Source organism: Gopherus evgoodei, chromosome 3 (assembly GCF_007399415.2).
Source record: "Gopherus evgoodei ecotype Sinaloan lineage chromosome 3, rGopEvg1_v1.p, whole genome shotgun sequence".
NCBI lineage: Eukaryota > Metazoa > Chordata > Testudines > Testudinidae > Gopherus > Gopherus evgoodei.
Window position 1 is genome coordinate 26,263,580 of NC_044324.1, and position 27,782 is coordinate 26,291,361.

At 40.6% G+C, this 27,782-nt stretch overlaps 1 protein-coding gene across 5 annotated transcripts in view; it reads left to right on the plus strand.

Annotated features, from left to right (window-relative positions):
- Positions 1-27,782, plus strand: part of ITSN2 (intersectin 2) — a 125,282-nt gene that overhangs the window by 23,581 nt on the left and 73,919 nt on the right. For all 5 annotated transcript variants that reach the window (XM_030555314.1, XM_030555313.1, XM_030555316.1 and 2 more), the window contains exons 3-9: positions 14,221-14,313; positions 15,085-15,148; positions 17,860-18,023; positions 19,670-19,870; positions 19,971-20,067; positions 21,531-21,673; positions 27,278-27,341. In XM_030555314.1, the coding sequence (XP_030411174.1) occupies positions 14,221-14,313; positions 15,085-15,148; positions 17,860-18,023; positions 19,670-19,870; positions 19,971-20,067; positions 21,531-21,673; positions 27,278-27,341 (826 nt within the window). The remainder of the gene's footprint in view (positions 1-14,220; positions 14,314-15,084; positions 15,149-17,859; positions 18,024-19,669; positions 19,871-19,970; positions 20,068-21,530; positions 21,674-27,277; positions 27,342-27,782) is intronic.

The following is a 27,782-nucleotide window of genomic DNA, read 5'->3' on the forward strand; positions in this document are numbered from 1 at the left end:
CAAAAATGGCTGCTATATGAAAATGATTCAGAAGTTTAGATTGTTACAAGTAGTCTTGGTAGAAATAGATTAGAGGGAGAGGTGCAGGTGAACTGGTTAAAGATGCATTACATATGTAAGATATTATATGTTTTGAAATTTATATCACACAGATCACCACATAGTGGTGAATGTCTGTTCTGGACAAATAGTGGGATCCATTGGATAAGCTCTTGGACTGTGAGTTGGAGACCAGAGTGGTATTCTCAGCTCTGTCATTCGCTCTCTGTGAAACCATAGGCAAGTTACTTATTATTTGTATTGGGGTAGTGTCAAGTATAATTCCCAATTCTGGACCTTAGCGTCCAAAATATGGGTACTAGCATGAATTCCCCTAAGCTTAATTACCAGCTTAGATCTAATAGGCTGCCACCAATCAGGACTTAGAGTAGAGCGCCTGATAGACTCTGGTCTCCCCCAAAAACCTTCCCTGGGGGTCCCAAGACCCAAATTCCTTGAGTCTCACAACAAAGGGAAATAAACCATTCCCTTTCCCACTCCCTTCTCCCTCCCAGCTCCTTCCCGGCCTGGGAACACTAGGAGATCGCCTGATTCAACTTCTTGAATCACCACACCGAGAGGAGTGTTACCTTCCCCCTCACCCAGAGGCCGTACAGATTCAAGCTGCGTGAATCTAACACAAAGAGAAAACTTATCCTTCCCTTCTCCCCACCAATTTCCTGGTGAATACAGACACAATTCTCTTGAACCTTAACTAGGAGAAAAAAATTAAACAGATCTTAAAAAGCAAAACTTTTAATAAAAAAGAAAGAAAAAGTAAAAGGTTTATCTCTGCACTTTAGATGGTAAAAAGTTACAGGGTCTTTCAACTTATAAACAATAGAAAGAAACTTTCTCCAGCAGAAACACAATTTAAGCTACTTCCAGCAAGTACACATATGCAAATAAGAAAACAGATCAGAAGACTATAACTGCCTTTTTTCTTACTCACAATTCTGAATAGATAAGAGACTGTAGCAGGGAGATTGGCAGAAACCTGGTTGCACCTCTAGTCCCGTCCAGGACCCAGAGAGAACAAAGCCAAACCCCAAACCCACAAACAAAGGCTTCCCTCCATGAGATTTGAAAGTATCTTGTCTTCTGAGTGGTCCTCTGGTCAGGTGTTTGCAGGTCACTGTTTGTTAACCCTTTATAGGTGAAAGAGACATTAACCCTTAGTTATCTGTTTATGACAGGTAGCACCCACAGACTCCAGTCATCCTTTTTGTCTACAGTTTGCAATCTGTAAAATGGGGATAATGATACACACTTCTGCAAAATGCTTTGAGATATATAGATGAGAAGCAATACTGTATGTGTGTGTATGTATGTAACTTTTCAGTAAGTAGAAACACTTAAACAGAGCCATACTTAGACTATGTCCCAATATCCAAATAGCTGAGAGTTTGACGTAAGCTCCGGTCTGCGTCACACAACTGAGCCAATAAGAATCCAGAAGCACGTGAGCCAGCAAGCAACAAATGTTCCATTTTTATGCAAATATTCTTTACTAGTAGCAACAAAAGAAATCCAAATAATTTTCTCTAAATATTGTGTGTATTACCATAACAGAATGTCTCTCTAATTTTCCTGTGTGCCACTGGTGGCTCTTCAAGCAAAATTTTACAGCACTTTATGACTTTAATTGGCTTTTATTTTGCTGCTACTTTGCATAGGATGGAGGCAAATCTAGTTTTAAAATGACTATTAAAAGAGGAAGGCATTGATGAAGCCCATACGTAGTCTTGAGAAATACAGAATATGATGCTTGTTCTTCTCAGTGTTCCCCCAATGAAGAGAGAGAGCTTAATGATGGAAAGCTGAAAACCAAATTCTGTTGTTTATACTTATTGTCGCAGTTACAGGGTGAGCTGAACTTTAGTCCCTGTTTAGCCCCTCTCAAGTCTATAGCTTTGGAGACATATTTCTGTAACTTCACTCCTCTCTGGGTAGAACTGCACAGTCCTACCACTCTCTTAGACTGAATCTCTGAACTACAAACCCCCATTTACCATCTGTGTTAACCCAGTTGGCTCAACTGTTTGGCACCCATAAACCCTTTTCCTCTGGGAGCCTGTGACAGTGGCTGATTAATGTGATTCAAAAGCAGTAGCTTCAAAATGAAGAATTATGTATTCATTCACCCAAAGATACATAGCAGTTAGAGTCAACGGTTAAAACATATTTAACTCCTATTTCTCCTGTACTCCTATTTCTCCTTACCTAACCCTTAATTTTTCTTTGCAAGGTTTGGTAAGTCTCATTCAGCCCAGTTGTCTCAATTTCTGGCCTGGGAGAAGCAAACTGCTATGTTGTAGCACATCTTCTGTGATTCTCTCTGTCAGAGAGCCATCTTCACCAACTGCTGCCCATTCAAACCTTTTCTTCTCTAGGGCAGTATCTCTTTTGATTGGCTATGTCTACACTGCCCATGTTACAGCACAGACACGTTTTATTGCCAGGGAAGAGTTATCCTGGCAATTAAAAAAAACAACACCCTGAACGAGTCTATACTGGCACTTTTCAGCACTAAAACTTTTGTCGCTCGGGGGAGGGGGGGGTGGGTTCACACCCCTGAATGATTAAAGTTTTAGCACTGAAAGTGTCAGTGTAAACGCAGCCATCCTGGTTTTTGATCTAGGAATAGTAAACCTTCCCAGCCTAGCTGGAGCCAGGCATGGGGTATTCCCCAATTAATAGCTTCCCCATTGTTTCCTCAGGGACACTTGGTATTCTCTTGGACTGTACCTTACCTCAATGGTTCTCAGCCTTTTTTTAACCAGGGATCCCTAAACTTAACTAGACAAACCTGCAGATTCCCCTTCATTATTTTGTTTCTCATTATTTGTTTCTTTCACGTTATTTTAGTAGTTATCACAAATATTATTATAGAGAAATTATTATTATTTGAACAGATCAACAAAAAACACAGCAAATTAAAATATTGACAATTTATCTGACACTGATGATAAATTACAGCATTGCTAGATGATCTGTGGACAGGTAGTCTGTGCAGCCGCTGGGGAAGCCACTGCTTCCTCAGTGCTTAGCTTCCTGGCAAGAGGCATCCTGAGGCTTGCGCATCCCCACTGCTCTGTGGGGCAGAGTTTGTGGAAACCCCACTGTAAGGGTCTCCTCTAGAGTTGCCAGGCGTCTGGTTTTTGATCGGCATACATGGTCGAAAAGGGACCCTGTTGTCTGTGGTCAGCGCCGCTGACTGGGCCACTGAAAGTCCAGTCAGCGGCAGGCTCCCTCTCTGCCCTGGCTCTGCATGGTTCCCAGAAGCGGCTGGCATGTCCCTATGGTCCTTAGGTGCAGGGGTAGCCGGGGGGCTCTGCGCACTGCCCCTACTCCATGCACCAGCTCCTCAGCTCCCACTGGCCGAGAACTGCAGCCAGTCAGAGCTGAGGAGGTGGCACCGGCAAGCACACAGAACCCCCGGCCGCCTCTGTGCCTAAGACCCGGAGGGACATGCCAGCTGCTTCCGGGAGCTACCTGGTAAACACAGCCTGGGCAGGGCCTCGGGGGAGAGGGGCAGGGCAAGGGTGTTCGGTTTTGTGAGATTGGAAAGTTGGCAACCTAGTCTCGGAAAGTAGAAAACTGGGGAGTGGGAGGGGGAGGAGACATGTGACCTTGCATGGTTCTCCCTCCCTCTTCCCTTCTGCATCACCTTTGGGAGGGACCAATCAGTTCACAGACCCCCTTGGTTATGCTAGCGGACCCCTAAGGATCCCTGGACCAGGGATTGAGAACCACTGCCTTATCTTACTGTTGTTTCCTTTCCTGTTTGTTTTTCTCCAACAGGCTCCTTTGATTTAACTTCTTGCAGTCAGGGAGGATATCATCACACAGATAAACTGAGATGCCTCTGATATTCATAAAATACACATAACTCATTCATTTTCCACACTTGTCCAACCCCATGATTTGAATTGGATTTTACTAATTGAAAATAGAGTTCAGTCTAATAATGTTAGACTTACTTGGGTGTCCTGGAGACTAGCCAAGGCATGTCAGTCTGTTTAGAATCATCTGCTGCATTTGCCCTAAATGAGAATTATTCTCTCTCAATAGTGGATAATAGCCGTTGCTTTCCCAAGCTGAGAAAAAGGTATTTAAGTTTGTCTGTAGATCCACCTGATTTTCTTATGTGTGATTGTTCTCAAAGTCCAGAGACAGAAAGACATTAGGTTCAACCTGGTATGTGTACCAATATATTGAGGCAAGAGACAAGGAACAGAAAAAGTTAAATTTGATTTCAGAATAGTCTTGGTTTGTAAGCATTGTAGACTAGAATAATAACTACAGCTTTCCAAGGAGGAATACTGTTTCTTGGTTCAGAATGGGCTTTCATAAAACAGTGTGAAATGAGTTTTCAAGTTGTTTATTACCAATGTATGTGAGAAACAGAAGAAAATGAACAAGGTTCTGTTGGTGACAGTTTTATAGGTGTTCTTGTTGCTACAAGAGAATGGAAAAACAAAACACTAATTAAATAAAAATGTGAATGCAGTTACATAAAAGGCAAAAAAAAAAAATTAGTTGGATTGTAAGCTCTTTGGGAAGGGATCAGCTCTTTGCTCTGTTTATACAGTGCCACAGTGGGGCCCTACCTGCAGGGCGCCACCACAATAAAAATTGTGTTCTGCCCTATAGAGAAAAATAAGTAATAAATTAGTGATAAATAAGAACCAACTTGGATTTGTCGAGAACAAATTGTGTCACGCCATACCAGTTTCCTTCTTTGACAGGGTACTGGCCAGTGTTCCCTCTAATTTTTCCCATGCATGTGCAGAATGCATTTTGTTATGTACACCAATATAGAGGTGATGTGTGACACATCACCTCCATATCAGTGCGCATAACAAAATTCATGTGGCGCGGGGCAGGACCGAGGGATTCAGAGTGTGTGTGTGTGGTGGGGGCCTCAGGGTTGAGGCAGAAGGTTGGTGTGTGTAGGGGGGTGAAGACTATGACTGGGGGTGCAGGCTCTGGAGTGGGCCCGGGATGAGGGGTTTTGGGTGCAGGAGGACCCTGGGCTGGGGCAGGAAGTTGGGATGCAGGAGGGGTGAGGGCTCTGGTTGGAGGTGTGGGCTGGGGGTGGGGGGCATGGATGAGGATTTAGGGTGCAGGCTGCATGGGAGCTGTGGCGGGGAGAGAGGACTCCCCTCACTGCTCTCTCCTCGCAACAGCACCTGGTGGGGGGAGGGGGGGTGGAAGAGGCACCTCTTCCCCTGCTGCAGCAAGTCTGTGTTGGGGCTGGAGGAGGGGCTCCTGTCCCCTGGCCATGGCAAATCCGGGGCAGGTCCATGCTGGGGCTGGTGGGGAGAGGCACCGCGGCAGATCCAGGAAGGGAAAGAGGCATCACTCCTCACCGCAGTCCTGAGCCCCTGCGCAGAGCTTAATAGGTGGCTGCGCAGCCTAACGTGAATAGGGGGGATGCAGTAGATGTGATATATCTTGATTTTAGTGAGGCTTTTAATGCAATCCCACATGACATTCCCATAAACGAACTAGGGAAATGTTGTCTAGAATAGATGAAATTACTGTAATCTGAGTGCACAACTGGTTAAATTATACTCAGACTAATTATCAATATTTTGCTGTTAAACTGAGGGGAACATACATGTTGGCATCCCTCAGAAGGCTGTCCTTTGTCTGGTACTATTCAATATTTTCATTAATGACTTAGATAATGGAGTAGAGAATTTGCTTATAAAATTTGCAGATGACACCAAGCTGGAAGGGGTTGCAAGCACTTTGGAGGACAGGATTAGGATTCAAAACAACCTTCACAAATTGGAACATTGGTCTGAAATCAACAAGATGAAATTCAGTAAAGACAATTGCAAAGTACTAGACTTAAAAAGGAAAAAAATCACATGCACGACTGCAAAATGGGGAATAACTAGCTAGCCAGTAGTACTGGAGAAAAGGATCAGAGAATTAGAGTGGATCACAAATTCAATACTAGTCAACTATGTGATACAGTTGTGTAAAAGGCTAATCTGGTGTGTAGTAACAGGGGTGTTGTATGTAAGACATCAGAAGTAATTGTTCCACTCTGCTTGGCACTGATGAGGTCTCAGCTGGAGTATTGTGTCCAGTTTTCAGGGCCACACCGTAGGAAAGATGTGGATAAATTGGAGAGGGTCCAGAGGAGAGCAACAAAAATGATAACAGGTTTAGAAAAACCTCACCTATGAGAAAAGGTTAAAAAAATGGGCATATTTAATCTTGAGAAAAGATGAGGGAAGGGGGACTTCATACCAGTCTTCAAATATGTTAAGGGTTGTTATAAATAGGACAATGATCAATTGTTCTCTGTGTCCACTGAAGAGAGGATATGAAGTAATCAGCTTACTCTGCAGCAAGGGAGGTTTAGGTTAAATAAGAGATACTAGGAAAAACTTTTACTACTATAAGGATAATTAAATACTTGAATAGGTTATCAAGGAAGATTGTGGAATCCCAGTTATTGGAGGTTTTTAAGAACAGGGATTACACGAACATCTGTCAAGGATGGTCTAGGCCAGGGGTCAGCAACCTTTCAGAAGTAATGTGCCAAGTCTTCATTTATTCACTCTAATTTAAGGTTTTGTGTGCCACTAATACATTTTAACGTTTTTAGAAGGTCTCTTTCTCTAAGTCTATAATATATAACTAAATTATTTTTGTATATAAAGTAAGTACGTTTTTTAAAATGTTTAAGAAGCTTCTTTTAAAATTAAATTAAAATGCAGAGGCCTCCCTGACTGGTGGCCGGGACCCGGGCAGTGTGAGTGCCACTGAAAATCAGCTCGCATGCTGTCTTTGGCACGCACAAGAGCAGCGCCAGGGTTTTTGGTGCCCTAGGCTGGGGTCCTTCCGCGCTCCCGGTGGACGGCAGCAATTCTGCAGTGGGTGGGTGGGGGGTCCTTCCGTGCTCCCAGCCTTCGGGACTTCAGCGACGGGTCCCGGAGCGAGTGAAGGACCCGCTGCAGAATTGCCACCGAAGACCCGGAGCTCGGAAGGACCCTCCACTGCAGAATTGCTGCCGAGAGCAGCAACATACCGCCCCTCCAAATCCTGGCCCCATAGGCGACCTCCTAGGTCGCCTAAATGGAATCTCCAGCCCTGGGCACGCATGCCATAGGTTGCCTACCCCTGGTCTAGGCTTACTTGGGCCTGCCTCAGCACAGGGGGCTGGACTAGATGGCCTTTCCAGGTGCCTTCCAGTCCTTCATTTCTCTAATTCTATGGTTCTTTAATTAAATAAGTGCTTGCCGTTGCCTGAGTACACCATTATGTAATCAGTTTTAACAATGGGGGAAAAGAAAGGGGGGAGAGTTGCATGTTGAAAATGGCAAAAAGCTAATGAAAAGTGCATATTTCTAAGAATAACAGTAAATGTTCTGTTGCTGTCAAAGAGACAAGATGAGTTCCAAAGCAGATCAGCTTCTGTTGGTGAAAGACAAGCTTTCAAGTTTACACAGAGCTCTCCTTCAAATCTGGGAAACTAAATCAGAGTGTCACAGCTAAATAAAAGGTGGAACAGAACTGTTGCTATCAAAACATTTAGTTCTTTTGCCCAAGACAGGAAAAAGATCTACCTCTACAACTTCTACGTTCCAATTATAGGCATGCCTTAATGAGACAGCACTACATTTGTGTTAGAGAATTCTGTGGTAAGAGAGGTTACAAACACAGATGAGAGAAAGTTTGGAATTAATAGGTTTGTCCCTTTAGCTCATGGAGCCATAGATGGGAAAGACCTAGCTAGTCATTCTCTGTGATATAATACATTACTCAGATTGTAAGCTTTTTGAGGGGCCATCTTTTTGTTCTCTGTTTGTACAGCACCTACCGCAAAGGGCTCCTTAAAGAGCTGTGGTAATATAAATAATACTCTCTGGAGTCAGTAGACCGGACAAGGCCGTGCAGTCAGGTAGTTGAAGCAGGGGCCTGGAAGTTAGGCTCTCATTCATGTGGCATGTCTATACTATAGTCAGAGACTATGTCTACAGTACAGTGGCATAGTTATGGTGCCGTACTTATGCTGCTGTAACCCTGTAATGTAGACACAGACTACAGCGACGGAAGGGGGTTTTCTGCCACTATAGGAATTCCACCTTCCCGGGCATTCTTCTGTTGCCTTAGCTTTATCTATGCCTGGGGTTAGGTCAACATAACTATTGTATTCAGGGGAATGGATTTTTTTCACACCTCTGACCACCATAGCTACGTCAACTTAAGTTTTAAGTGTCAAGCATGCCTCAGCTCATTCTCTTACATGTGTTTTTGCCTAACGAAAGCCCCCTAGTATCCACACACACAACCCTCAAGGCACGTGCATATTTGTGCCTTGAACCTGTACTTGTTTACTTGGCTGGAGGGAGGGGGATCCGGTTAAAGCTTGGACTGTGCTTTTGCTCAGACTAGAACCCATCCACTTTGCAGTGCGGATGCAGGCAAGATCATTTGAGTGCTGATAGTTCTCCAATATCCTTCCCACAATTCTCTTTGAGAGACAGACAAGTTCTTCTGCAATTGACACAATTGCTTGGGAAAGAATCCTAGAATGTCTCAGCACAAAGAACCATGGGTTATGCCCCCTGATACATGTGGGCGAGTGCAGAAATAGTGAGGACACAGGTAGGGCTTTGCTGTGGGAGTGCTCATACTAAGGCTATACTAACACAAGTTCAATCCCGGATGCCAATTGTCCAAGCTAACTGTGTAATGTAGACATACCCGTTGTGTGGCTTCAGACGAGACACTGAGTTTCTCTGTACTGAAGTTTCGCCATCTGTAAAATGGGGATAATATTTAATTAACTAACTTCATTGGGGTATTGTGAGGCTTAATGTTATGCTTTTTGAAGTTAAAAAGCATTATATAATTACTGATTATTACGACTCACATGGACCAGGAACTCACCTCCAATTTAGAATTATGATGTCTGGGGAATTAATTAAATTCATAGCTTGCTTGAGTATAGTTTTAATTATAAATAGAGCTGAGTGGCAAAAAACAACATCTTACCATCAAACAAAGAAATCACTCTCTGAAAGTCTGAGAAATATGAAGACTTTTCTCAAATAGAAAGGCAAATGCTGTGACCCTGTTGCCACCAGTACAGGCTGCTGTGTAGCTACTCCTCCTCCAAGGAAGAAGTAACTGGCTACCAATAAGAGGCATTTTACATTTTCAAGACTCTTTGCTGCTAGGCTCCCAATTTCCTCTGCAGTCATGATTATTCTTTAGGGTGGATTTAATTTAAATAAAATTGTTTTAAATCACTCATCAGGAAGACTTGATTTAATCATGGTTTTATACATAAAAGTGCATTCTTGTTGGTTGTTATCAACTTAGTACATATTCTTCACAACTCAGAGATGTAGGTTTCATTTTTAGAAGCTACACACTGTACATTTTAAAACAGTGATTTATTTTGAAAACTTTTTCCGATTAGTTTTACACCTTTATCAGAAAATGATTGTTTGGTTATTTCATTTACCAAAGGTAATTGAAGCAGATATTTATGAAGTCATTGGGAGGTGAACTATCTCCAATTCAACAGGTTAATCATTAATATTTGGAGGATTTTCTTACCATATTGTACTGGGAGGAGAACATCACCAGGCAGACATTTAAATTGTTTTATTTAACTAAAACCACAATGTTAAGTATTCTGGACTTTTTTCTTCAACCACAAACGTAATATTTTAACAAAACAAAACAAGCATATGTCCCCTCACTTCTCACATTTATCTCCAGACTTCTCCTTGTCCAGATCTATTCCATCCCCAACAATCTTCTGTTCATTGAACTTTTTGAAAATTTGCACTTTTAGAGAGAGGTGAGGGATTGACTCTGTGTACACAAATTTGCAGAGAGAATAGAGTTGAGGTCTGTTGTTTCTCACCTCTATGTATTATTTATTTATGAAGTCACAAATCGACAGTTCGAGAACTGCAAAAGACACAAATCCTGTTTGAGAACTGCAAAATTAAGCATCTCTGATGATATCTTCTAGACTGAGCAATGAGTCCCATTGGGTAGATAGAAAGATTAACCTAAGTAATCTATACAGAAGCCCTTGGAACTCATAAAATTGGGTCCCTAATCCATAAACTATTGGAACTCATTTACAAAACTTTTTTCTTAAACATTACATGAATATATTGTCTCATACTATAGAATTAGAATTTATAATCCATATTCCATGATGAGATATCTTTGAGCTATAATGTATCTTAATTAAAACTATCTTAGGTAGGTTTTTCCCTCAAAAAGCGTTTTATCAAATCCAATTTAAATTTTAAAAAATCCAATTTGTTTTTATTAAAAAAAAACAAACAAACATTAATTTTTATCCACCGTGTAGGTCCTCCCTGGTGTTTATGCCTCTGATGTATTTATAGAAAGCAGTCATATCTCTCCTCAGCCTTCTTTGGGTTAGGCCAGTGGCTCTCAACCTTTCCAGAGTACTCTACCCCTTCCAGGAATCTCATTTGTCTTGCATACCTCCAAATTTCACCTCACTTAAAAACGACTTGCTTACAAAATCAAACATAAAAATAGAAAAGTGTCACAGCACACTATTACTGACAAATTGCTTACTTTCTCATTTTACCATATAGTTATCAAATAAAGAATTTGGTATATAAATATTGTACTTACATTTCAGTGTACGTTTCAGTGTATAGACAAGTCATTGTCTGTACGAAATTTTAGTTTGTACAGACTTTAGTAGTGGTTTTTATGTAGCCTGTTGTAAAGCTAGGCAAATATCTAGATGAGTTGATGTACTGCCTGGAAGACCTCTGTATACCCCCAGTGGTACGCATGCCCCTAGTTCAGAACCACTGGGTTAGGCTAAACAGACCAACTTCATTGTCTCCTCTCGCCACTGAACTTGTGAATAGAGCCCTGCGCAGACAATAAATTTTTTTATCCGCATTCAGTCCACGATCCGCAGACATGGTCTGCGGATATCTGCATTCGTGGATATAAGGTGAATATCTGCAGATTTGCAGACCTTTACTTGTGAATGTGTTTGGGTTGGTCTGAACCATTTTGTTGTTGATTCTCAGTCAAGCCCATAAAAAAGAGAGCCCTTTTTCTGTTGCTGGGCAGCATGCTTCAGAAGATGATTAAAACATATTGGTATAAGGGGAAAAGGTTTGGGATGTTGCCTTTACAGTCATTTTCTGTACCTCTAACCACTCTACCATGCAGTTTTTATGGTGCTTTATTGTCAGAGCCTTTAGGAACACAGATCTGTATTGGCCAGGTGAATAAACCGCTGCAAGCACAATACACACTACATACTACTTGTGTATGTTTCACACTCCTATATATTTAGAACCTGTAATGATTGCTTCTGTAATTTTTGCTGACAGTGGTTTGTACACTTTCTCTCTCTGTCTAGTATCTCACTATCTTTCTATTTGGTTAGCATTACTCTCTATATATTAAGCAGCAGAAGTAAAGAATTCAGTGTAATAGACCAGGACAGTTGTGTTCCCAACAAGATGATGATGTCAAAAAGGACCAGCTCTCCTTGTTTATATGTACAAGCAGAGTACAGTTTCCTGGGACAACAGGTGAATTGCACTTTTAGGAGGTAGTGGATATTGAAGTGTAGGTTAACCTCGTGCTTAATGATTTTGGTATGAGCCCTGGAAACTGGGAGGGCATTTTGGAAAACAAAAGTGATAGAAGTTCTGACCCTATGCCCCGTATTCTTCACAGAGATCTGCTTATGATATGAATATGGCATAATTAAGATATGTTCTATGCAAGATGGGTCACGTGCGGTATCATTGGAAAAGTTATGATTTACTGAATATGATTATCCTATTTTTAGGCATGTATCATTTCTGTATCTGAAGTTAGGAATATTGAGTGTAACAATTACAACTGTGTGTTCACCTGGGGAACGCCCACCAGACAGTTTCCAAACAGCCTGAATGGGTCATTAGGGGGAACAATAGGTCTTTGAAGATGCTACTCTCCCTCCTTCCTGAGAAGTTTTCTGGGATGCTGCTTTGGCACTGCGGGGTCAGGGGATCATGTCACCCAGTTCAGGACACCATCTTGGACTTCCAGAGTTTTTCATTGAGGGGGTGGGGGTCAAACTGGGAAACAAAGGATTCTTGTCATATGCAAATCCTATTTAAGGCTGGGAAGTGAGCTAATCTTGGTTCTTCTCTACTGGCTCCCTGCCTAAGAAGGAAGACTGCTGAAAACACCTGAAGAAACAAAGGCACTAAACTGGGGCGGCCAGGGGCTGAGCCCAGGCAACAAAGGTCTAGCCTGTGAAAGGAATTCCTGGAGGTTTAAGCTGCAGGCAATGCAGTTTACCTTCAAGAAACTCTGTGACCTGCATAAAACAACTTTTAGGGTGATAATTTGCTACTGTTAACCAGTTAATTTAGTGTATTAAGTTTAGGTTGCGTGTTTTGTTTCATTTGCTCAGTAATCTGCTTTGATCTATGTGCTGTCCATAATAATCACTTAAAATCTGCCTTTTGTAGTTAATAAACTTTGGTTTTAGAATAAACAAATATTTGTGTCATTCATAACTGGGGGGGTGGGGGAAGGCAAAAAGCTGAGTATATCTTCCTCCACATTGAGGGAGGGGGTGGATTTCATGAGCTTATGCTGTATAGATTTTTATGCAGTGCAAGACAATATAATTTTGGATTTGCATCCCAAAGGACGTATGCACTTGAGTGCTGGGCAATCTCCAAGCTGAGGGCTTGGCTACACTCGAAACTTCAAAGTGCTGCCGCAGGAGCACTGCCACAGCAGCGCTTTAAAGTGCGAGTGTGGTCGCGGCGCCAGCGCTGAGAGAGAGCTCTTCCAGCGTTGCACGTACTCCACCTCCTCATGGGGATTAGCATGGCTCTCAGCGCTGCGGCACTGTTTACACTGGCGCTTTACAGCGCTGTATCTTGCAGCGCTTGGGGTGTGTTTTTTTCACACCCCTGAGCGAGAAAGTTGCAGTGCTGTAAAGCGCCAGTGTAGCCAAGGCCTTAGTCTTCCCACGCACAGCTGATCTCAGTGTCTGTGTATCTTTCTGCAGCTGGGTGTGTCCCTGCCTCTATGTATGTACGTGCGTGTGCTGGACAAGGCTTGAGGGCCTGGCACAGCAGGACAGGGTGTGGGAGCCTAGGCTGGTGGAACAGGCGGGCTCAGTGGGACCCCAGTGTATCAGGTGGCACCCGGGGGCGGGGGAGGACCTGTCACAGAGGTTTAAAGAGTCCAAAGAATTAAATACATTCCCAATTTTGAAATTGGAGCAGTAGTTACAAAATTTCAAAGCACTGGAAGTATTGTATAGACTTTTTCAAAGCAACTTGTTTCCCCCAAATAAAAGATTACCCCACACTTGGCCATGTTTTTAAAAATACATCTTAATTTTAATATCTGCATCCTGCTCAGTAACTTCTAATAATTGCTTATCCCTCCCATATGCATATCCCATTCCTTTTAGTATGGAATTAGGTGCTGTGAAAATCCACCCTCTTGTTTTAATCTATATAACACAACACAAAGAACAGGTGTTAGAATTGTGACAAATGTATAGACTAACTGAAGGGGTAATTGTCAGTTTTGGATGGGTTGTTTTATATGTAATTTTTTTTTGAGGTTAAGTGAAATTATATGCTATCAAGTTTAAAAGGTAATACACAGTTTCACCACTTTGTAGAACAAAAGTGGTTTTTGTTTTAAAGCAACAATTTTGATTTTACAGTGTTGGGGAGAAGTAGCAAAAGTCCTGCAGTTGGCAGCCGCAATGCATTAGCCTTCTGAGAGCCTTTAAACAACATTATTTATTTACCAGTGAACCAAGGAAATATTTGGTTCACACAAAGCAGCATGAGCAATATACTTCCTGCATAAGCTGTGAACAATCAGCAGTGGAAGGAAGCTGCTGTGCACCAGCTTTCAAAAAACAGCATAGTTTGTTTCAAAGCAGGGTATAAGACAAGCCAGATGGTGAACTGATTCAGCTGAGGCTTATAAATCTGGGAAGAAAGTTTGTGTTTCAGAAGTATTCTTGCCAAAGAGAGCAGGGTGTGTCATTGAAGCTCTTGATCTAATTTTGTCTCTTAAAAACAAAGGTTTAATTTCCCAATTGACAGACTTTTATTTTTAAATAATAATTTCAATGTATTATTTTTTTAGGAGGTCCAAACATGTGGGCTATCACCTCTGAAGAGCGAGCAAAGCATGACAAGCAGTTTGAGAGCCTTAAACCCATAGGAGGATATATTACAGGTTAGTTTGTGGTATACATTAACTTCTGTGTGCATTAAAGTACCTGTGTAAAACAGTTTGAAAACCTTCATCTTTGTTCAGCTGTTTGTTTGCTGTATGACTGATAACTATGCTGTTTGACCATAAAGCACATGTTTTTATTATAAACGCTTTCAGTCACAGGTTTATAAACTTGGTTTCATATGAAATCTGGCATAGAATATCTCTGCAAAAGGGGATATCCTTCTTTTTAACCTCTGCACTAATGCACCCAACCACCTTTTGATGTCATCCCTTCCAGTTCCATAAGTTAAGTAGAGTCAGGCCAGGTCAGTGCTTGGATGGGAGGCTGCCAAGGAAATTTTTTTGAAGTTGCTGCAGCAAATGACATTGGTGATTGAGGAAGTAGCAGTAGACTGAAATAAAAATATATATACTGTTCTCCCCCTCACTCCCTCTGCCACCACCAACAAAAAAAACCAGTCAACGAGGCTGAGACTGAATACTCCATCATTTACATTGTATCTTTGTAAGATCTTGGCTGCTATTGATTTGTGACATATAAAACCGCTATTTACAGCTCATTTAACCCACTTCTGGGAGCCAAGATTACAGAAGCCTTTAGTACATGCAAACTGCCATCACCAAGAGCTTGTTACATAGTTCTAAATTTTCAAAAGAACTCAGCACCCAACATGCTGAGCTCTTGTGAAAGTTCTGGCTTTAATAAATATCTGCGACTTTATTGTAAGGTATTAATACAAGACTTGTTTTTTTCCTTTTTTATCACAGGTGATCAAGCACGTACCTTTTTCTTGCAGTCAGGTCTACCATCATCAGTCCTAGCTGAAATATGGTAAGGCTTTTAAAAATAAATAAATACATATATAATATAATAAAGGATTGGAGGTAAAGTCTATGAGTCTAAGGTCAGAAGGGACCATTATGATCTTCTAGTGTGATGCTTGGCTCACTTGCATAGATTTTGGTTTGGTTTATGTTACCAGTTGAAAGACCACTTTTCAACTACATTATATAAAGAGTAAAACAAGAATGGTGCCTGGGCTCACTCATTTCAATATATACTTATCATTATATTTAAGTGTCAATATCTGTTATAATAGTGGAATAAATTGAACTGTAATGGAACTTGAATAAAAAGGATTGTGTTGATATAAAAAACAAATAGTGACAGACAGCTTTTATTGCATTTTCTACATAATTAGTGGTTTAAGGGAATATAGTACATGTACACTTTTAGGCCCTGATCCTGCAATTAAGATTCAATGTGGCTATACTTGGGTGAATAGGTCTATCTGAGCAGATCAGATTACAGGATAATGGCCACACTTTTTAATCAAGCATTTGATCCTACTCACAGAATCCTACTCACAAAATTCAGATTGGTCGACCATGAGCACCGTCACATGGATTGAAAATTGGCTTTAGTATCACAAACAAAGGGTAATGATAAACAGCAGGATATCAAATTAGGGGAGACATCTGGTGGAATGCCGCAAAGTTCATTGTTGGGCCTTACATAACATTTTAAATAATATGGAAAAAGAGAGAAATGATAGGTTAATGAATTTCCTGGTTGATACTAAGCTGAATGGTATTTGAAAAACCAGTAGAGACAGATATATCAGAAGTCACTAGAGAGGTTTGAAATATGGACAAGAAATAATAGAATGAGACACAGCTGGGGGGGAAAATGCATGCTAATAAATTAGGAATGCAAAATAGCCCAAACACAAGAAGAAACCTCAGAAGACATAAATCCTACAATTGTATAGTTGGGTTATAGATATCAAATTGCATTTAATATTATGTAACATCATCTTCTTCCTTGCGTTAATTCCATTAAATAGGGTCTGCTCTCCAAGTTCTCTCCCTCCAAAGTGCTCTGTTCAGTGCCATATATTATACCACGTGCTAACCTGTCTTCCTTTATAACATCCCACCAGTTCTTCTTGAGTTGTCTTCTCTGTTTCCTTTAGTCTTGATCTGTTGGACTCTCTTATGTACATGGTTGTCAGGACTGTGCTTGACATGGCCAAATCATCTGAACCTGCAGTCACTCGTTTTCATTCATTTGGGGACTTATAATGTTAGTTTATGCAAATTTTTACGACTGGCTTCAAACCTGATGCCAGCCCTTCTCCTTTTTCAGTCAGGCCTGGGATTGGCTATGGCAAAGTTACTATATCATAAGAAAGCAGCTGAAAAAAGCCACTGCAGTTTTAGTTGACATAGGAAGAGACATCAGCTCATGAAATAGGGAGGTATTAATCCCTCATTGTGATTTCTGAGTGCACCCCAGAATATTGTGTTTTGTCCTGGGCATTTCATTGCAGGAAATATGCAGACACACTAAAGGAAGTTTAGAGAAGAAACCTGTCAAGTAATTAAGGGTGTAGTGGAACTGACTTGTGAGAAAACATTAGCTATATATACGCACACCTCTACCCCGATATAACGCGACCCGATATAACACGAATTCAGATATAACGCGGTAAAGCAGTGCTTCAAGAGGAACTAGGCTGCGCACTGCGATGGATCAAAGCAAGTTCGATATAACGCAGTTTCACCTATAACGTGGTAACATTTTTGTGGCGCCTGAAGGCAGCGTTATATCGGAGTAGAGATGTATACACACACAGACACACACACTCTCTCCCCTTTCTATCTTGGTTAGATGATGAATGAGATATGTAAGTGAATAAGATACATTTACAAATATGTAAAGGGTGTAAATATAAAAAATGGGTAGGAAATCTTTTTCATGGTATGTTGGGATATACGGGAACTAGGAGCAATGGAATGAAATTAAGAAAAGGGAAATTTGTTAAGTATCTGGAAAATTATCTGACAATAAAATGTATTAGATTCTATGAAGTAATCTTCCAAGGAAAGTGGAATTTTCTGGGAATAGTCTCTCAGTGCATGAGCTGTCCATTGTCTTTATTCACTGTTTATAATAATCAGTTTGGGAAGATGCCACGAGCGATGTGTTAAAATTTAAAAATAAAATTCACATACTAATTGAATTCTACATAGTGATCTGTAAGTATGTAGGTATACTATGTAACTATATTAAGGATTTTTAGTAAGTGCCATGTTGCAGTCTTTTGAATTGATCTCTTTTGTAATGGCAGATCTTCATTTAATGTGATCTATTTGTCTAGTGCTGAGCCATAATTGATGCATTAAATGTTGCACACAGGACATGAAGATACTATGTTGCCAAAGAGTCTGCTAGTTTCCTGGGCACTGAGTGTTTAATGTATGATAATTTTAGAAATTGAATCAAATAAGAAGATGCCAGATGGTCTGTATTAGCATATGTAAACAAAAACAATAGTGCTTTGCCCAAAAAAGTCAAGATCTACCTTTTCGAAGGGTTTGCACATTGTAGAAAGTCATTCATAACTTTCTATAAAATCAGTATCAGGTTAAACTACAAAAGATAGCAAGGAAATAGAATAAGACGGCAATAAATGAAATTATATAAGCACTCAGTTTTGAGTGAGAAAGTTAATGTTTCCTTCCCCCCTGTTTTTTAAGGGCTCTTGCAGACCTGAACAAAGATGGGAAGATGGATCAGCAGGAATTCTCCATAGCTATGAAACTCATCAAACTAAAATTACAAGGTCAACACTTGCCTGTGGTCCTCCCACCTATCATGAAGCAACCTCCAGTATTCTCTCCGTTAATTTCTACTCGCTTTGGTACTTACGAATATTTAATATATTTACTAGTGTTGAGAGAGACACCAAAAAACAAAAAAATAAAGTATTGAGGTACATTCATATTTATATATAACAGATGAGATCATTACAGATTATTTGACTGGATTTGATTGGAAAAGGGATACCCTGATCTAAAGAGCTTTGCAAAAAAATTTCTCTGATGCCATTGAAGAATTATCCTTTAATTTTGGATGTTTGTTTCTTATTAGCTGCCTACAATGTAATTCACACAGGAGATCCCGACTAAATCATTACACTTTTGGCTTGTAAGATGCATGAAAACTGTTCTTATGTGTGACTTACAGGCTGTCTCCTTGACCTAGAACTCTTTTCCCTTTTCTCTCCAAGATGCTAACTTCTGCTCTTTTAAAATTATGCTTTAAAACTGGAGCAAGGTAAATATATAAAATCTCTCAAGGAATAGTTTTATTTAAAACATTTTTGAGTCCATCAAATGATTCAATTAATAGTACTCATCAGCTCTACTTCAACATTTATTTTCTCTTTAGCTTATGATTTACTCTCTCTTAGTGTATTCTGGGATTCTGTGTATGCGTGACACTGTGTATTGTGAAGCATTTATAAACCAAATAATGTCTGCTAGACCACAAAATATATCCTATGCATCCAGGTGTGTATATAGTTTATAAAAGTATGTGTATACATATATCTATTGCACAACTGTTTTTAATTATCTGACTAGCTCTAAAGTGTATCTATGTATATTTACACAAGTATAGATGCTTGTAAATATGTAGCGTTGATAGCCATGTGATGAATTGCAGAGCCATGCAAAAAATTAATTTATCACACATTGTTCACCACCTCACCCAGCATTCTGCCCGTCGATCCATTTTCCCCAGTACTCATTAAATAAATGATGCCAGTGCCCTGAGTAACTTCCAACAGCTTCATTTGGAAAAAAAAATCCATTAGCTAGAGACGTTTCCTTCTTGTCACCAAATGTGGAATTTTTCCTCCAAGAATACTGTGGACAGAGGCTCAGGACAAGCAGGGTTCAGTCCTGCAACAGTGACAACTTTTTCTATACATAAATTGTCACAGCTTTAAAGTCTATTATTTTATGTCCCCGAGGGGCTAGCAGTAAGAGGTTTATAGAGAAGTCATTATAGAGTGGGTATTGGAAACATTAGCTAAATATATTTTTAGCACGTTGTTTGTTTCTTCATTTGTGCTTTCTTCTGCATGCAGCATACTCTGTGGCTGGAAAGTTTGAATTAGAGCTGTACAAAGTGTGGAGAAAAATAGATCGGGGGAAGTGATAGCTCAGTAGTTTGAGCATTGACCTGCTAAACCCAGGGTTGTGAGTTTCAATCCTTGAAGGGGCCACTTAAGGATCTGGGACAGTACTTGGTCCTGCTAGTGAAGGCAGGGGGCTGGACTCAGCCTTTCAAGGTCCCTTCAGTTCTATGAGATAGGTATATCTCCATATTTAATGTAAATGTACATCCTAGAGTATAGGCATCTCTGCACATTGACTGTCTCCTACATTGAGTTTGTATAGCATTTACCAGGCAAAATGGATCCATTCTTAGTTGAGGCCTCTGGATGCTGCTGCAGCATTAAATGTTTAATAATAGTTAGTTATTTAATTTCTCCTTTAGGAATGGGTAGTATGCCAAATCTGTCCATCCCAACATCTGTGCCTACAATTGCACCTTTAGCTCCCATGTCATCATTGACCTCAGTGACTTCGATTCCTCCCTTGCTTATCTCTACTCCACTGATGCCTTCTATCAGCACATCATCATTGCCAAATGGAACATCCAATCTCCTTCAGCCTTTACCTATGTCTTTCTCTTCAAGTAAGTACAACACAGTAAGATACTCAATTTTGAATACCCTAATCTAATTCTTAGTGTAGATTATTAACTTGTATCCATTTATTTTTCTTTTTTGTTTCAGCATTGCCTCATCCTGGTTCTTTCAGTCTCATGGCAGGAGGATTTGGTGGTACTAATATACAGAAGGCACAGTCTCTGATCGATTTAGGATCTAGTAGGTATGAAACTTACGACTTAAAATGTCATGTCTTAGACTTTAATAACAAATGCCTTTTAAAAAAATTACCATATAACAGTTCATATTTACAGGCAGAAAAATAAGGAGATGTGTGAACAGCATATATAGACATGGTATTGCTGAACATTGATACATATCTAGGATATAACTGCAATAAGCAATTAATTTGTGTTTGGATATGAGTGGTTCAATAACATTGTCAGTAAATGTAACAAACATGCTCAAAGTGAGTAGGGGGGTTCAAATGTGAAAAAGCGCTGTCAGAAAGAATGGAATGAAGCAGTGTTAAATAAACAGAGACAAAACATACAATTCAAGAATTAGGTGTTATGGAAGCTATGTCAATATTGCAACGTGTTCTTTTCTGAGGAAGTTGTGTATACAAAAGTTGTCTAAAAGATTATCTATTGCAAACATTTATCTCTGAGGTCATTTTGCAAGTAATTGAGATCATAAATCTTTGTGATCACCTTCCTTATTTGTTTGTGCCAAAAGTGTTTAAAATAAAAGTTTGGTCTCTTTGGCTGTATCTATATTATCTTTTCCCCAGCCCTAGAATTCCTCACTGTTGCTACAGCCAAATAGCTCCACTGCAGTACTGCTGTAGCAGGGCTCAAGGCATCTAATGATATTTTAATCATGATGTTGTCTAACATTCAGAGCACGTTTATGAAATGTAGTATTTGGAAAGGTTTAGTAAAAATCAGCACTCTCACTCTTGCTACATTCAATGACTCTGAACCAGTGGTAGCAGCAGTGCAAAATTTTAGGGGGAAAAAGTATAGTTTAGGTGAGGCTTTTTGGTTTAGGGTATTGGCAGCAAGGAGTGACTTTAGAAGTTGCAGATGTTTTGTTTTGGAGGTGAGTCAGTTCATTGGTTGAATTTTTCATACATTTATGATTTCATTTTTTGATTTAATTCATGTCCTCACTGAAATTTGCTACTCAGTCATTGTCCTTAGTTCTCAGAGTCCAGCTGTAGGCTTTTTCAGGTCTTGATGTGTTCCCCCTGCCTTTCAGAACTACTGGATTTTTATTAATATGTCTTGACTTTTTTCCCCCCATGCTTTTCTTAAATACTTCTTGGTACAAATTTTTCAACATGTTGTTTGTAGACATATTACTTGAATGCAAAGACTGTTTTCCAGTATGTTCAATTTTTCATTTCAGTGCTCTAAATAAACACTGTGTGCTACATGTAATAAGCATGTAATTCCTCTATTTTTGGTTGCATAATAAGTTGAAAAACAGGGTTTTAAAATTCTATAATGTTTTTGTTATGATAGAGAGCAGAGACAGGATTGGGGCCTCCTGCTGAGTGCTGCACAAACCAATAAGGGGAGACAGCTCCTGTTCCAGGGAGCATATATCATCTAAAGCTTGTTTATTAAACAGGGGAATTTAGCATAATGTATTTTTATCTTTTTAACATTTATATTGCAGTTCAAATTCTTCCTCCACCACTTCACTAACTGGGAGTTCACCTAAGACTGGATCCTCAGACTGGGCAGTTCCTCAGGCCTCCAGATTAAAATACAGGCAGAAATTTAATAGTCTTGATAAAGGCATGAGTGGCTACCTATCAGGTTAGTATAGCATTTGGACTGAAAAAAACAGTTTTTTCTAATTGTTAGAACCTAAAAGATTAATGATGAAATCCTTTGAAGTTAATCTGAATTTTGCAACCAACTGCAATGGAGCCTGGATTTAATCCTAAATAACCATATGTTTTTCTAAACTTTTGGTCTGAATCTTACCGAGACACAAACTGGCTCATAAGTGTCACTGTATGGGATAACTTGTTGTTTAGCTTTTGTGTGTGTGTTAAGTTTAAAAAATTCCTATATTATGCTACACAAGACAATCTCAGTTTACTAATCTGTAAACGAAAGTTTGGGTAAGTTCTGCAGGTCTACCCTAAATTTGAACTTTGCTGGTTTCAAAGTTTGTGCTTCAGATTCTCCTAACCAGCTGGCCTCATCTTTACTCTGCTCTGTTGTTTTGGGGGATATTTTTCAAAACTCCCCCAGTCAACTGAAACTTTTTTTTTAACAACAAATGTAGTATTGCACACCTAATTTTGTTCTTGAATACAATTTCATACAATGAGCCTAGAGCAAACATTTAAAAGGCAGAATTGTGTTAACATCTCTTTGATGTGAAAGGCTGTTTTTTGTTGGTTTAGGGGGTTGGTGGGTAGGTGGGTAAGTATATCTGCTGGGGGATGAATGAATAATACTTTTCTTTTTGACTTTTAGCAGTCATCCCTAAAGGTCTATCAGACATGGTACAGCCTATATATTAAGCACTTTTGTGGTTTAGATGGCTTCTAACCCCTTTAAACTCCTCTGATGGTACAGAAAAGATGAGACCTGTCATTTTAACTAAAAGCTCTTCTGTGTAGCAGTTTGCAGTCTGATTCAGTTTTTGCTTCACCTTGCATCTGTGCTTCTGTTAATCAAGAGTGAAAGCTATGCTGCCATCTTTGTTATAAGGAAGAATACTCCTAACAAAGAAGAAAATGGGCTGCAACTGTTGGCAACAATGTACTGATTATTTTGCTCCATTGTGTTGAGTAGAGCTCAGCCTGTATACCTTTTGCTGAGAGACAAGGTGGGTGAGAGAATCTCTTCTATTTGATCAACTTCTTTTGGTGAAAGAGAAGCTTTTGAGCTCCACAGATCGCCAACAGAGGTTGGTCCAATAAAGGATATTACCTTACACGCCTTTTCTCTCATATCCTGGATCAACACATCTACAATGCTATCTTTTACGATTCATTCTGTCATATTAAAAGGAAAGTATAGTTCAATTCTACTATACATTTATATTGGATATGAAAGCAAAAGATATTTTAGAATTCATAGAATCTTGGTGGAGAACTATACATAAAATATGATGGGGGCGAATTTAGCTACAACAAATTCAATAAAAAAATGTATATTGGAGTCACAGAGGTATTCATAAGGAAACCAAAAAGCTGAGAAGGGTCAGGTTGAGGGCAGAATATGACTAAATAGCTAGGTATAGGAATGTATTGGGAGCAAAAAAAAAATCTTTAAAAATCCCGATAACCCATCTGAAACCCAATTGATGCTAATAAAGTATGGAATATAAACTTTCAAAGGCAAATATAACTTAGAGAATAGAGGCTAAGAAGAAATTTGAAGGCAAAAAATTCCCAAATGAGGACATTAATTTAAAAAAAAATACTGATTTTAGAATAAGAGAAGACATGAAGCAAGAAACCTGAGGGTGTGTTTAAGACCCCTAGGATGTCAAGGGCAAGAACAGAGAATGAGATTGCAGAGAAACTAAACTGCATCTTTGCATTAGGCCTTGTCTAAACTACAGAGTTTTGTCAACAAAATTATGTTGCTTTAATTAAACCACTGTTGCTTGTCCAGAGTAGCTTCTTATGTCAGCAGAGAGCATCCACACTAGCAGCTCTTTCATTGACAAAAAGAGCAGTGCACTGTGGGTAGCTATCCCACTGTGCATCTGGCCACAGGGTGCTTTGGGAAGGGTTTGCAATGCCTTATGGAGCAGGTGCAGCGTCACATGATACAGGTTTGATCGTTCAATGGGCATCCTACTAGATTGCCAGTTGCTTTTCAACTGAAGTGTATGTGGGGTGGAGAGAGTATGACAGGGAGTGTGTGGGGAGGGGGCGGGGGAGAGACAGAATCACTGTGTGTTGGGGAAGTGTCTCTTTAAATTTAGACATGCAGTCTTTAAGTTCAGACAGCAGCCTGAGCAACCAATCCTGGGGGAGGGCAACACGCCCCTCCCCCCGCCCATCAGCCCCTGGCTCTGGATAGCACAGCAGTCTCTCCCTGGCAGCAGCAGCCCACTGCCTGCCTGCCAATTCCACATTAATAGTTCTGTGATTCCCTCCGAGTTTGCCCACAGCTTCCTCAGCTACTGGGAGCAGTATTCTCAGCAGCTCTATGAGCTGTCCACGCTGAGGGATGTCAAAGCTTTCCAGAGCTTTAAAAGGATGGGTGCATGCCTACAGGGCAGCTGAGTTCAAAACAATGAGCAGAGCAGTCACGGTGGGCATTGTGGGATACTTGGGGAGCCAGTTATGTCAACATAACAAACAGCAGCATCTACATCAGAGGTGGCCAACCTGTGGCTCCAGAGCTCCATGAAGCTGTTCAGAAGTGAATATGTGGCTCCTCATATAGGCACTGACTCCAGGGCTGGAGCTATAAGTGCCAACTTTCCAATGTGCCGGGGGTACTCACTGCTCAACCTCTGGTTCCACCACAGGCCCTGCCCCCATGCCACCCCTTTCTGCGTCCTCCCCTGAGCCTGCAGTGCCCTCACTTCTCCCCCCTCCATCCCACGCTCCTCCACCCCTGCATGCCAGGAAACAGGTGATCAGGAGGTGCAAGGAGGGAGGGGGAGGCGCTGATTGGCTGTTGGGTGAGAGGTGTGGGGGTGGGGAGCAGATGGGGGTGCTGCTGACATAGTACTGTGGCTCTTTGGCAATGCACATTGGTAAATTTTGGCTCCTTCACAGGCTCAGGTTAGCCACCCCTGATCTACATTGATGCTTTGTCACTTTAACTTTGCCTCAAAAAGTTTTGTGCCTCTCATCAAGGTGGCTTTATTTTGTCACCAAAAGTAGCTTTGTAGTTTGTACACCTCCACTGTTTTGTCAGCAAAAGATAAAACTGTGTACTGTAGACAAGGCCTTAGTCTTCACACTGGATTATGGAGAAACAAGCAGCTTTTATTTCTATAGTGCCTTTAGGGTTGCCATCCCTCCAGGATTGGCCTGGAGTCTCCAGGAATTAAAGATTAATCTTTAGTTAAAGATTATGTCATGTGATGAAATCTCCAGGAATACATCCAACCAAAATTGGCAAACCTAAGTGCCTAGCTTTCATTACCTGAGGTTACTGAGCAATATCAGAGAGGGAGAAGGGCCCTAAAAGGGAATCAAACAGCTCAAAAAACTTACATCGGCTTCAGCAAGACTCTGTTTGGGCGTAACGGTCAGCCTGCATGGAACGCAGGTTTATAACCTAAGTTCCTTCTAAGCTGCACGGCCGTGCAGCTGGCTATAAAAGGCTGGGCGCCCACATGGGCCTGAGAGGAGCGAGGTAGGGGGTTGATGGGGACTGGGGAGGGGGGAGCAAGTTGGGGTGTGCAGGGCTGCTGCAGGCCTCTCCCCCAGTCCTGGAGCTCCTGGTGGCGGCGGGGACAGGGGGCCTCTCCCCCAGATCTTGTTGCTGCCAGCGGGGACGGGGAGCCCCTCCCCCAGAGCTCGCTGCTGCTGGCGGGGACGGGGGGCCGCTCCCCAGGAGCTCGCTGCGGCTGGCGGGGAGAGGGCTGAGGGGAGTCCTCTGGCTCCAGCCCTGGGGCAACCTGCACCCCAAACTCCTCATCCCCAGCCCCACTCCAGAATCTGCACCCCCAGCTGGAGCCCTCCCCCCTCCCCCCACACTCCAACCCTGATTCTCCTCCCACACTTGAAACCCCTGGGCCCCTCCCGCGACGCATCATCTCCATATTGGTGCACATCATAAAATTCATTCCACAGATGGATATAAAAAATTAGAGGGAACATTGTTTATGACCCAAATTTGCAGCCATGGATAGCATTCACTTTAGTATTTTGAAGGCCCAAAAGGCAGAAGTAACTGAATAACAAAAATATTCTATTTATTATTAAATACACCCACACTTCCAATACCTGGAGGGTAGTCAGTGTTGAAGGAGTTAAAAAATTGTTAAGGGATAATCCCAGTATTTATATATCATTTAGCCTGCTGTCCTTACTGGAAAAATAATAAAGGGGCACAGATCTTACGGACTTTTAAGGTTTTACAGATCTCTCAGACTGCTTGGGTTCTACGGAGTAGATGTCTTTTCACTTTTTCTCCCACTGTAATTTAGAAGAATGTGCCCTAAGGGCGATTACATTAAAAAACAAAAAAAAGAAAACTAGCTAACGAGTCGCATATGATATGTGTTGGGGAGTAAATAAACCTCTTCCCACCTTACTTTCCTAAAAATCTAGCCTAGCAATAGCAGCAGTAACTTGTTTAAATTTATAATCACATAAACCTGTGGGCTTGAAAATTTGACTTAAATGTTGCGTCCAGATACGCTTATGGGAAAGGAGGGCTAGAAGAAGAAGAGGAGCAGGTAGTGAAAACATTTAGTGAATTATTGTATGGTTCTTGATTCATTCATTTTAACATTCACGACAGCAGCAAAGGCTCTGCAGGCACCCCATCCAGGTCTGAATATATTTTTAAAATGACTTTCTGAAATAAAGGACACCTGTAAAATGCTTTTTGTGCTATGTACTGTACTGTGTATACAGGAGAAATTGCTCAAATTCATGCTTTTTTGGTTTTGTTTGTAAACAATACAAGCAATGTGCCTGACTCCCACAGATGTTAAGGGATGAGTTTTTCATACGTGCCTACATTACTTAGGAGCACAAGTCCCATTTACTTTCAATGGGATTTGTGCTCGTGAATCAGTTCGATGCTATTGAAAAGTTCCACTCAAAGTTACTAAAAGAATGGAGTTCCATAAAATATCTATTCAGTATCTATTCAGTGGATACAGAAGTGGACAAGAAGTCAGTAAACCTGGGGTTCAGTTTGTGGCATTGCTACTGACTTGGTGTATCAGCTTGAGCAAGTCACTTCATCTGACTGTGTCTCAGTTTCTCTGTCTATAAAATGGGAACAACTCCTCTCCACTTTTTTAAGGGACTCGGATCCAAGTGTGAAAAGTGCTGAGGGTTTCTTCCCAGCAATCTATATAGTTTGTTAGCAGGGAAAGGAAAGTAGCCTCCACATTAACAGTGTTAACTCTTTGCAAATAGTCAGCTACATTCTACGTATAGCTGTGAAGATCACCATAAACTGTTACATTCATCTGTGGTGGGATTTTCTGAATGAGAAAAGTTGGTCAAGGACACTAATGATATTTCTTTACTTGTGATCATTGTGTCTGTGGTTTGTGTTTTTAAAAGTAGAAAGAAATAATACAGTATACAGACTACCAGCATTAATAAACGGTCATCACAAACGGATGAAGTCAAATTAAGAATAAACATGGGTTGCCCCAGTGTACAGCACATCACATAATATCTGTCTTTTGTTCTAAATAGATTTATATATGAAAATTCTTAATAGTTTAATCTGTATTTCACTAAGGATTTCAAGCAAGGAATGCCCTTCTGCAGTCAAACCTTTCTCAGACTCAGCTGGCTACCATTTGGTAAGTTTACTCACTGATTGATGAGAGGCTTACACAATTGTGGTGGAGAATGTTATCTGCTCTCTGCCATCAAGTGTTAAAGGACAAGGTCCATTTAAAAATCATACACTATAAAACCCAGTAAACTTTATTTTCCCATTTTGCTAATAATTGATTAAAACTGCACCCTTTTAAAAGTCCAGTTTGTAATTTATTATTTATACTGGACTATTGTAAATCAGCAAAGTCAGTTTTGCTTGTGGGTTCAATGCTTCATTGTTTGGATTGCAGACATGGAAGAAGAGGGTTTATTTGTTGAGAAACAACAGTTTTCGGTAAAAATAAGTTCTCATTAGAATGTCAAAACAAACAAACCCGAGAGATTTTTTTTCAAAATTTGTCAATTTAAATTTGAACCAAAATTTACATTAAAAAAAAAAAAGGGGGTTCCTTCAGTCCATT